This window comes from Lissotriton vulgaris, chromosome 5, assembly GCF_964263255.1.
Source record: "Lissotriton vulgaris chromosome 5, aLisVul1.2, whole genome shotgun sequence".
NCBI classification, from domain to species: Eukaryota; Metazoa; Chordata; class Amphibia; order Caudata; family Salamandridae; genus Lissotriton; species Lissotriton vulgaris.
This window is the reverse complement of record NC_141693.1, coordinates 202,504,844-202,517,119: the sequence shown is the minus strand read 5'-3', so window position 1 is coordinate 202,517,119 and position 12,276 is coordinate 202,504,844. Positions and strand designations below refer to the sequence as shown.

At 43.8% G+C, this 12,276-nt stretch overlaps 1 protein-coding gene across 1 annotated transcript in view; it reads left to right on the top strand.

Moving 5' to 3' along the window:
* PAXX (PAXX non-homologous end joining factor) overlaps positions 1-7,563 on the top strand; it is a 63,986-nt gene extending 56,423 nt beyond the window's left edge. Inside the window, exons 6-7 of the mRNA XM_086921161.1 lie at positions 1,901-1,994; positions 4,195-7,563. Of these exons, the coding sequence (XP_086777287.1) occupies positions 1,901-1,994; positions 4,195-4,234 (134 nt within the window). The 3' untranslated portion in view covers positions 4,235-7,563. The remainder of the gene's footprint in view (positions 1-1,900; positions 1,995-4,194) is intronic.
* The last annotated feature ends 4,713 nt before the right edge of the window (positions 7,564-12,276 follow it).

Below are 12,276 nucleotides of genomic sequence, written 5' to 3'. Positions count from 1 at the left end.
CTATCATACCCTGCTGACCATTGAAAGTTTACCCTCAGAAATGTGCAATATCGAAAAATGGGGTGCAGAGGCGATCAGCTGAGATATAAGTTTGACGCAGCTCTGTTCAAGCCAGTGGTGAGTTGGAGGTTTGATAGTTCTGTTCAAGCCAGTTTGACTCCTCTTTATGCAAGCCAGATCTGGGGTAGATGATCAACGCAGCTCTATGTAGGCCAGAGCTGAGATAAAGGATCGACACAGCTCTATTCATGACAGAGCTGAGATACAGGATTCTTTTCGAAGGACGTACAGGACCAACCACTATATAACTAAAGGGACTATCTGTGCTGATACTAGAAGACAAGTGGACTCCGGCGTAAAAAGTTTGAAATTACGGACCCTGATGCTCCATGTTCCTGTCCTTGAGGCTTCAGGGTATGGTTCTAGAATTAAGGAATGGACCGTAGAGTATCTGGGTGCTTAAGTAACCTGTATATTTTAATTGTGTATGCACTATGGTGAAGGAATTGCAATAAAATATCAGTGTATAGTTCTTTGATCACTCTGTGTTTTTGAATAATGATAGAACCTTGCTAGCAAGGTGGATCAGAGAGTAAAATGCCTGCTATTAGGGTGTGCTGCGACGTTTTTTCCACAAATTTTAAACCCCGGAAGGCTAGCTTCCCTTTCCATCTTTATGTGGTCTGGGGACGAATACGAACACTTAACATGAAAACCGATACGAAGTGCTTTCTAAAATAGAAGTTTATTATATCTCTAAATCCATGCAGGGATTATGGTGAAGTATCGGAAAAATCAACATCTATGTATAGGTGTCATTCTGACCCTTGATTTTTAAAGATGATGGCATTACAGCACTGTTAATAATAATATATCAGCCCTATGTATTTCAAAGTCCATATAAAAGAGACCCCCACCATCCAGTCATTAGTGAAGAACATCAGCCAGATGTTGTCTGACCCCCAACAGGAGGGCAGGGAAGGAGCAGAAGACTCGAAGGCAGAGCAGTATTTGTCGACTCTGTCCTGGGCTGAAGTCCAGCTCCACCGAGCTCCGAAGTGACTGATTAGGGACAGTCTGACCAGGCTTGCCATGCCAGAGCTCCAAGACCAGTGAGTGGATCAAGTCTGAAGCAGGCCAGGGTCAGAACTAGGCATGTACTCTAGTGCACAGGAAGATGCTAGCTAGTGACTCCCTGGGTCAGTACCTTTTCAGTCTCAAAAGAAGCTAAGTACAATCTTTAAGCCAAGGAGTGGATCCCGAGGCAAAGCCAGGTATCTATACATGCTTTTCTGCTGCCTAAGGGACCTAACAATGCCCCATTGCAAGTGGGAAATGTAGTTCTCAGGCAATCAATCTTGCTTGTTTACATGACTGCCTGTGGACACTAGGGAACACCTGCTACAGTAGTGCCAGGCGTCAGGCCCCAGCTAAGTCGGAGTGCACACGTAGCCCAGTTTGCAGCCAGTAAGGTAAGTGTCTGTACCTTTTCTTGGTAGTAGTTTGTCTTTGCTTATTTGGTGACAGGTGCCGTGAGGAGGCAGTGATGAGTTTCTTCATAGGGGCTGATAGTGCTTAGCAAACATCTTATTTGACCGTAGCACAGCCTCCCCAGCTTTGGATCTCCTTCTTTGTGAAGACGTAGACTATGTCGCTGTCTGTTTTGGAGGGGAGTGTTGTCCAGGCGGTTATGCCATGGTAGCATGCACAGGAGTGGGCCTGGCCTGCATTTTGATTCTGTGACCATATCTAGGTCTAAATTGCCTGGGCTCCATTGTAGATACATGACCAGTGTCCTGTGATTTAACATGCAAAGTCTTCCCATATAAATGGCCTTTTCAATTCTGCTCTGCTTGTCTGACACTTACTTGCGGCTTGTTTTCTTGTGCCCTCTGTGCAGGTCTCGATTCTAGAAAAGGCGGAAGAGGAGGGTTATATACGGCTACCGTTAGGAGACTCCCAGGGGAGTCTCTCATTAACCCCGGCTTTAAGAGGTAATGTTCTCTTGTTGTCCCCCCTCCCCTCTCTGCTGGTCACTTCCATCCTTTGATATTCTCTGATGCTTCTGTATCCCGTCCTTCTACCTTTGTTCTCACACGGACTTCCTTTTGGCCTGCTCTGTGTTTCCTTCACCCCGTCAATCCTATTTACACTCTCTCCTGTCCCTTCCCTCTGGCCTTTGCCCCTTCTCCCTCCTTTCCTATTCCATCTCCCTCTCTTTCCTCACTATTTGTGACTATTTCTTCCTCTGTTGCATCCCCCACAGTACTCCTCGCTGTTTTTCCAGCTCAAACTTCCTAGATCTCTTTGCTCTCTAGCGTTCTCCGCCCTCTTCGCCTGCCCCTTTCCTCAGTGTTTTGTCTCTTCTGATTTTAGGGTTCCATGTTGTTCTTGATAGCACATTCTGCTCCTTTGCTTTCCATCTGCGCAGTTTTTTTGTTATTTTATTCAAACTCTTGGCCAGTCATGATATTGTGATGAACGGTTGCAAACGTGTGGGTGCCAGGCTGCACACATCCAGTCCCTCAGGTGGGTCATAGCACCTATACTTTCCCTGCACTCCTTATCATACTTAAATTCCGCCGGTTTGGTAGGACTGTGGCCTGTGCCAGGGTGGGTTGTTGTTGCATTCAGTAGGGAAAACTGCTCCTCATGTTTTCTGGCTTGCACATGCCTTGATAAGTATTTGCTCATCTGTGCCGCCTTTTACATGTTGGTAATAGCCACAAACGCAGAATTCAAGGGCTGCAGACCTCTGCTGGAGTCTTTCAGTGACTGAATCTCATATGTGAGACTGCTCTTTTTAGCACTAGAAGTCCTACTCACTCTACAATATTTTCTATTGTGCTGGTGCAGTGCAGAGTTGGTGGCATCACGGATAGGGCTGCCCACGCTGTGTAGTTTCTGCAAAGAGGTGAGCACCACTCAATGCCATGTTAAGCTTCACCCCATTGCTCTTTCCCCGCAAAAGATGGTATCTCTTCACACTGAGACCTTCACACCTTTTTAGCAATGCCTTGTGGAGTTAACCAGGCCGGCCAGTGACCTCTTGAGGAGGTCAGTACTTCAGGACTGTGAGAGGTTGGTAGAATTGCAGTCCCAAAATGATTTTAAATACTCCAAAATGTAGGTTTTGGAGAAAACCTGTTAACTCTTGAAACATTGTATGGTGATGTTGTTCAGGAAGATGAAACTGAATCTGTGGTGATGAAGCGAGTGGTTCGTAATCAAGACATCACATCTTCCCATCACTTTGACTAACCCCAGAACTCTTCTGTGTGTTGGCTCGAAACTGAATACTGGATTTTGCTTTGACCAAAGTGGGTAAGCCGAAAGATAATCATGGATGATCCATGCTTATCTCCTCTACTCTCCATTCTCTCACTTAGTGGCTATCGCCTGCTTCTAAATGCTCCACCACATGCCCCTCCATTTTGGAAACTAGTGCTATGACGCAATTAGGCATTCCCATTTGTGTACGCAACAGCACTTAGGTTTAGGACACATGTAAGGTCCACTTGTGCTATAATTTTGCTTTTCACACGTATATAATTTAAAGTGCAGTTGACCATATGGCTAAGATTAGCTGTAGGCGTCGCTTCTCTTGGAGTCACCATGCATTTCGACCTTTGTGTGCTGCGCATTTGCTGTTTATGGTGAATTAATATTTCATCATTGCTAAAGGGACACTTTGGTGGGTGCTTTACTGTTGCATGGTGAATCTTTAGTGTTTTTAAATTGAAGTTGAAGGCCTAGATTTCAGTGTCAAACTGCTCCAGGGCCATCATTTATCTAGATTAGAACTTGCTTTTGTTCTGGATGTCCACAGAACCACTAGACTGTTCTTTTCTGGAAACATTGTCCTGGTCAGCACAGTACAAGTGGGCTCGCACCTGTCGGAAGATCAGGTATCCATATCATAAGACTTTCCTCCTCCAAGGTCCAGATTCTCCTCCAGTTTTCTCTCTTGCCTCTTTTTAAACCACTCCTCGTTCATTCCCTATAAACCGCTTGCGAGTTATTACCACTTTGATACATTCCACCTCTTGTAGATTCAGTATTGTAATCAGTCGCAGCTAAAGGGTATGTGTCCTTGGAGTCCTCTTTGTTGCTGACTCCTTAATGTCTATGTGACTGGCCAAGCACAGTCCTTCAAGTAATTTCTAAATGTTTTCTTTTTTTGTGTGTTCACAGGAAGAAAGCTGCGACTGGTGTGGATTTTGAAGAAGCATGATTTCTTTTGGTTGTTGATGGACAGAGCGCATACATTTGGAATGCATCGTGTATGATTTTAAAGGACTTTTTTAGAAGAGGGTTTTAAAAATATTTGAAACTATTTTATGATGGAAAATTGACTGACGTGCATGCAAGATTTGTTTTCTTGCAAAGAAGTTTTAACTTTTGCCCTATGTTTGCACACACTGAATACTTGACATTAAGGTGCTCAAGACCACTTTTATTCAATGTTTTATGACTCCAGGAGGCCAACGCGCGATATTTAAATTTATTGGAGCCCAATAGTTGTATGTTTTAGCTTTACCATCCCGTGCCTCTCCTTTTTCCTTTTTTGATTTTTATTATATCTTCTCGACTATTTTAAGGAAACTTCCATTAATCATGGCTTGAACCAGATTTAGAATTTGGGTGTCCTGTCTTCCCTCTAACTCCTTTTTACATCTCCCTCCCTTTGCAGTACCAAGTAATTCAACCATCTTTCACATTCATGTAAGGAATTCTGTGGAGTGTTCGGATCCGCCTGTGTATGGGATTTAACGTATACAGTGAAGCCTGCAGCAATGCCACATCGCATAAAGCATGAATGACCATTAGCCAAGGAATGATCCACAAAGGCTGTCTGGTGTCATCGTTCTCGACAGACTGGAATAGCCAATCTTCAGTCTGAATTCTCTCCCCAGCTTCTTTAAAACATATGAAGTACTCATTTTAAAGCACTACGTAGCATGGAACTAGATGGTAATTAATATCATTTGGCCAGCGGTGATCTAAATCATCACCGTTTTAAAATGAAGGCTCCTTTTCAGTAGAGTGGCTCTTGAGTGACTAGTGGCATTTATAGGACATTTTTAAATGGCCAGCATGAAATACTTGTATTCCTCATTACTAGACCAAGTACCACGCAGGTTGAGGCACCACTGCACACCGCTTCCTTTGCGGTGAAATTGGCTGAGGGTCATTCTCGTGTGTTAAAGCCTGAATTAAATGTACCGTTGATCCTGGATACATTTGATGGTGACCTCAAATCTAGCTTTGGCATTTGCACTCTTCTGGGATATTGATGCAGGCTGATCCGTATCTTTGCCCCACAAGCCATTGTGAGCTCCTGACGCATGGGGAAGGGTGTTATTAACCTCCTGCCCCTTTCAGGATGGTTTCTTTTGCACTTATGTCCGTGCAGAAGTAAAGTAATAATTCCTCATTGTTGGTTCTGCATTGTCGGAATGAGAAGGGACCTGTTGCTTTGGTTTGGTGTGGCCTGGTTGATACTGGAGGACACAGACACACACGCTCCTGTGTCATGTAGTTCCTGTACACCACAAAAACTCCCAGTAGGATTAGCTGTGTGGAAACTCATGATGTCGGCTGGGAACGCAGCTGTGCTCAGGTCTTGAGCTCCCATCGGAATGGTAATGGAGAAAAAAATCAATGTAATTGCTTTGTTTTTGTCAGTCTTTAGAGCCCATTCCAGGGATTGAAGAGTAAACGGTTAACTGCAAACTCAGCCCCAACCTCCATCCAAAGTCTTCCAACTTCCTCCTTAGACCTGAGATCACACAGCCAGTTTATTTCCTCCAATTCATGCTTTTCCCCCCTTTTTTTAATAATTAAAGTTGCACCATTGAAAATGGTGACTCCTTAGCCGATTGGCAAGCAGCATGTTTTTCCAATTCAGAAATCTCGAATTTGAGAGAGATGGCACTTCGAGAGCTGTCCACTTCACGGAAACGGTGCGTTTAGGTTTTCTTTGGGTGAGCAGCGGCACGACCGTGAAGCAAGAAGAGGCTGAAACCGGGTGATTCCCACTTGCCAGTTAATTTTTGCAGCACTAGATCTTTGATGTTGTGAGGTTTTCTAGAACTTTCTGCAGTCCTTTCCTGTAGAATAAGCCTTTCAAGTGCTCTTTACAGCGTCTGCTCTTCTTCTGTGTGTTTAAAGCTTAAAAGAGTATTTTCCATTCTCACAGTAACAACATTCTCATGTCTGTGGGTTCCTGAAGTTGGTGTATATCAGTAGGGCTCTTCTCCACACCTGAAAGGCGGAATCTCGAACCAACATTTGAGCGGATAGAGAAACCAGACAGGAACTATTCATGTCTTCTGCAGGACCTCCTGGGAGTCCAGCATTTTGTGGCCTGCCTTTTCTGATGAGGTCACATAGGCAGCCTCTGCAGGTGGCTAATTAACAGTGCAGGAAGGAGAGCAGTCCAGGGATGTGATGTCATCCGCTAACGCAGGCACGCACCAAGAGCAGTCCCAGGGTGTGATGTCATCCGCTAAAGCAGCCACGCACCAATCAACCCCACCTACAGATGAGACGCTTAATGCGGAAGCCTGTCTTCTGCTGAGCCCAACCCGATCAGTGACGTATGAACGTTTTTTCAGCCTAAAGATACCTTGCTGCTCTGTTGGGCACAAAGATCTCGGATTAATATATATACCTTGCAGTTATGTATCATTTTATTCCTGCAGACTTGTAGTCAGCTCGGCTTTTTTGTGGCACATAGCTGCACCTCCTTGTGAAACAGGAGGTGTTGAAACTCGACATGGAATGGTGCCACAGAGGGAGTGTTCAAGCACCACCCAGTGCATCACACACTGTCCTGAGTCACAGACGCCTTTGTGCGCAACTGTCCACAGTCAACACTTTGTGGTTTGTTGCGTTGTCCCTTTTGTAACTAGGTGTCCGGCTCTTTCTGTGAGTTCTGACAAACTCCCCTCAAACCTCTTTTCTGTTTCCAAGGGGTCCCTCTCCAGCACCTATAAATGCATAATTTTTACGTTAGTATTAACCCCCCCCCTCCACCCCCCCCCCCTTGCTTCTTTGTCGAGTGATGTAGTTGAGGGCAGAAGTGAGTAAAAAAGGAATGTTCACTTTTTAAAATTGAAAGTTTAATTGTATTGCGTCCAGTTTCGCCTTCGAAGGGCATTTCTTCCTCAAATCGAGGCTTTGGCGGTAGAACACTTGCTTTCTGCTTGGCTAATGGCTGCCCATATTTTTTAAAGCACTCCCTTGCCATTCTTGATAAATAGATGTTCAGAAGAGTGCACATTGCAATCAAATGAACAGAGTTTAATTGTGAAGGATTATTTTTTATTTAACATGCGGGGTTGGGATGTTTTAATTCTTAGCGTGTACTGCACTGGCAAATATTCGGTCATGATAACGGAAGGATTGTTTTTTTTAGTTCCCCTTGGGCACTTAAGGACTCATTCCATTAGGTAATTTTGAAGGAACTGTTGAGAACTTATAAAATATTTTTTAAGGGTTTTTCTTATAATTTATTTATAAAGAATGCATATTCTAAATAAAAGAAGGTATTTCTTATCTTTATGTGTCTCTGTATGTTTTTTTCAGCATAAATCTGCTTCCCCATTACAGTTTGTGCAACTGATTGCGCCACTTTGATGGTTGGTTCCAAACCTTCTGTTCAGACCACGCCCCTTCCCATCTTTACAACTATATTGTAAGAGGTCCGGTAGACTGGATTGCAAAATGTGTGTCTGATGTGCCTTCTTACCGGTGCTGGTGCAGTGACATTGTGTATTTATTTTATTATTGTATTTATTTATTTATTTATTTAACTTATAAAGCGCACTGTCACCTTGCAGGCATCCTGTCGCTAACTGGCTCAACGGGCAAACACGTATCAGACAGGGCATGACCAAAACAAAAGGTTATTTAGGAAACAGCCAGATTTTGATCTTTCTCCTAAACGGGAGAAGTTCCGTGGTTTACCTAATCTCGAGCGGGAGCAGATTCCATAATTTGGCAGCGGCCACCTCGAAGGTTCTGCCCCCTGCTCTGGCCTTCCTGAATCTAGGTACCTTCACCAGCCTAGCCGCTGCAGAACGAAGCAGCCTGGTTGGTGTATACCAAGCGAATTTCGATTGCAGAGAACTAGGGCCTATTCCATGGAGAGCCTTGAAAACCAGACAAAGGGCCTTGAATTGTATCCTCTGTCGCAGAGGTAGCCAGTGCAGTTTCGCAAGGGCAGCCGGCCCATGTGCTTTTCTAGGAAGCCCCAGGGCCAACCTAGCAGCCGCTGATTGCATCCTTTGGAGCCTATCCAACAGAAACTCAGTGGACCCCAGCAGAAGGGCATTGCAATAGTCCAATCTACTGAGGATTGTGCACCTTGCCACTTGAGCATGTGCCTGGAATGGTAGAAGTGGCAGGACTTTCCTCAGGGATCGCACGATACCATGGAGTTTATGCCCCCAAATAAAGTTGTGCTGAGGTACCTGTCTTCTTTGTTTGAAGAAAGATTGATGCACCCCAGTACGGCTGTGGTCACCCTCCAGAGACCAGAGCACACTCCATTGTCAGAAGAACTCACTAGATGGGCAACAGCACTAGGGAAGGCCCTGGCTTTCTGGTGGAGCTAGGAATGGGTAGGCCTCATCTGGACTTTCAAATGGACAGAGGAAGAGGGCTCACTGCTTCCTTGTCATTGGCTTCTGAAGTCAGGTGAGTGGTGAATTCCTGCAGTCTCCTTGGCGAGAGGAAGTTATACGAGCCCCTTGCTGGGGGTTTCTCTCTTTTTTCGGTGCACCTGGAGTGGAAGATGAAAGGGCAGCTGCTTCATGCCAAGACCTAGGTAAGCGTCACCACTCACAGCAGCCCGCATTGCCTGAGCTGACACAACCTATCTGCCGGTGCAATTTTCCAAGCACCTGCAAGTCCACAGGGAGTTGCAGGAGGGGCACATCCGACACAAAAGTGGCGATCCTGGCACAAACGCCCAAGCAGGCCCTGTTTTTTGTGGACATGTTTTCACGACTCGACACACCTATCCCTTGCTTGGCAGAAGCTGTCGCCTGGAGGAGGGTGCGACAGATTCCCGTGTGCCCCTCAGCGGACAGAAGGCAGGACATCCTTATTGCACATTTTTATTTTTAAATCGTACAATGTTCTTTTTCCGACCAGGGTTCTGTATCTTCACGCTGCCAAGAAGAGCCTTAGACTTGACATATGTGATTTATTTACTGGAAGTAATGTGTTTTTCTGGTCAAAGAAATCTTTACTATTTGTCGGGCTTGGGACTTGGTGGGAGCACATTTTTTGTTGCTCTATGATGCAGCGCTGGTTATTGAGGGCAAACATCCCATAAAGCGCTGGTGACCTGTCAAAAATAAAACCAACTGTGCATAACAAATGCCTTAGAGAACATACTGATGTATTGGGCGAAAGAGTTTCCATAAAAGTAAGCATTATTCTCTAAAACAAGCACCCCATTGTTACTGAACACAGGACTTTTTTTCTACGAGGTGAAAAGCAGTTCAGAATGTTAAAATAACACAAACCTTGACATCTGTCATTAGAGCCCAAGTCAAAATGAGCCTTTAACACCTATTGCTTTGGCAATCTATATGGACGAAAGAAGAAACACATTTCACCAAGTCAATTCTATCTAAATGCATAGCTCTCGACCATGTTTTGAAAATACCTTGACTGCCTCATAAAAATGTTTTGTTTAATTGCTGTTCAGTTCGCCCATATTGACTAACCCCGCAAGTTGCTCCTCTTTAGAGAAAAGCGTCATTAAGATTACATTTTTGAATCCCAGAAGGGAGCTTAGAATGCTTGAAGAATCTAAGACACATACTGTTGTTTTTTTATGGATCAAATAATCTGTTGGAGGGTTGTCAACATTACCTAATTCATTTGGGTGATTCACATTCTGCATCGCTTTGTGTTAACTAGATAACGACTGGGTATTGTCCATCAACTTGTTGCTTTTCCTGAAATGAAAAAGCACCCACCAGCCACAATACTCTGTCCTTGTGACGGCGTGTCAGTTCAAAGCACACATCACTTTATTTTATTCTGCATTTTTATGAGGGTTTGAGGACATATTACTTTATACCACTTTTCCTTGAGGGCAATATTGGGGATTACAGAGATGCTTTAAATGTATATTTGCACCAGAGAATCCCTTGGTTTGCTTTAGAACTGCACTCTATACATGGGGTGCTATACATTTTAGGAAAAGTATTGTACTGTAATCTATTTTCATGGGGTAGTTTTAAGAAGTTTATTTCCCTATTTTTATCATTGTCTTTTAATACTGCTGTGTATTTATTTATGATTATTTTTTGTCAGGCACTTTTATAGCCTTCTATCTTTGTGCCGATTTAAAGTTTTAAAGGAATAATGCATTGAAAGGTTTATGTGTGCCTCCATCACAAAACAAGTGAATTTCAATGGTCTTTTAGTTGTGCAATGTGGATTAATAGATCTATTTCTATAGCACGTGTCTTGTCTGAGCATCACGGTTTCCTTTAAAAAAAAAAATACATTTCTTAGACTTGTTCCCTAAAAAACTAAAATCGAAATGGAGTTATGGTTGGTAAACAAGTTGTCAGTGGCTTTGCCATAAAAAATAAAAAGTATAAAAAATTACTACGTTTATGTGCTACCTTCACTTCACTTCCCAAACCCACCGTCCTTAATTCTCCCCCACAGCATACATTCTTCCGTTTAATAGTATAAGTGGCACACTATGCAGCCAATTTCCCTACATGTTCAGAAATCGCCACAATTAACTTTATATTTCAAGAAACACACCTTAAAATATAAAGACTCCGTATTATGGTAACACATCCATCTGTGAGTACACACCCACCCACCAACAACTCCATGGACACCCACAGTCATACAGCCATCAATATATGACCCAACCAGGAGGTGCGTTTGCAGAGTGTTGGACAAAGGGGGCGGGGCCTCTGATAAGCTGCGTCATGACTCGCGGTTCCACAGGGGATGTGGTCATGCTGAGCCCTGCTGGGGATCTGCGGGTTCATGAGCAGTCAGAAAAAAGCATAAGGCAATTTATTGGCCTTTATGTGTCCCTGTGGGACCCCACTAACACACCCTTGCGTTCAAGGTACCTCTACCCTGACCCCTTTATTCACTTAGCACCAACATTTTCAGCCCCTGAGGCCATTTCACAACAAACAAAATGGCAGCAGCAACTTCTCTGTGAAGATGCAGCCAGCCAATCCACACTTTGCTTTGGCACGGGGATCCATCTATACCCCGCTGGTGGATCCGTGGAGTTATCCGCTCCTTATATATACAAATTTAGTTTCAGTTAGTGTCTCAAGAACTACTGATTGGCTTTACACTAAATCACAAAAAGCACAAACTGTGGATAAAGATCTACCTTTCTGCCAAATTTGGTGTAATTCCGTCCAGTAGTTCGGGCTGTAGTAGTGCTCAAAACTCCTATTAGTACAAGAAGACAGCAGCGGACCCTACAGTGCGGCACCTAAAATCCAGTTCCAAATTAAGTCCTATTTTTTATATATGTTTTTTTGTGCTGCCAACCCCAACGCCAGCTGCTGTTTGGCGTTGCTGTGCTCTCCAGATCAGTTAGATGGTTTGTGTAGTGTTCATGGGGGCGCACCAAATAGAAGTCCAAAAAGATGGTAAGTAGAAAAGTTCTTTATTTATCTTTATCCATTATTAAAATACAGATCATCAAATAGTATGCACCAAATTCAGCCAACACGTTTCACTCCCTACCAAGGAGTTTCTTCAGGGCACTGCAATTTTTTCTGGTATCTTGTATTCAAGTACTTCCCCTGTTTCCAACCTAATTTCTTGGTCGTTCCTGTTCATTTAGTTATTCCTTTTATCAGTGCAGTTCGTGTCTTCCCTTATAATTTTCCACGTTCCCAATGTTTGTAGTTGTTGCACCCAAAACGATTCAGGAAATCCAACTTCTTCCCATCCCTATTCGTAATTGTAAAAGGTCGTTTTGATACTGTATTTTTTCGGCGTTGGTGTTACCGTACCGGCATGGCTGGTTCCAAGCTCAAAGCTCCTATGTGAATTAGCATGGGGAAAACTCCTTTTGGTACATCCCCTTTTTCTTGGCTCTTGCTTGACAGACCTCCCCATAACTTTCCAGACAGCATCTTAAGTGAGCGTCCAATTTTTGGGGAATATTTCATGAAGCTACGTCTACCAGCGCCAAAGATATAGGAAACTGAAAAAGGATTTTTAATAGAAATGAGGTCCAAGCTGGAAGGC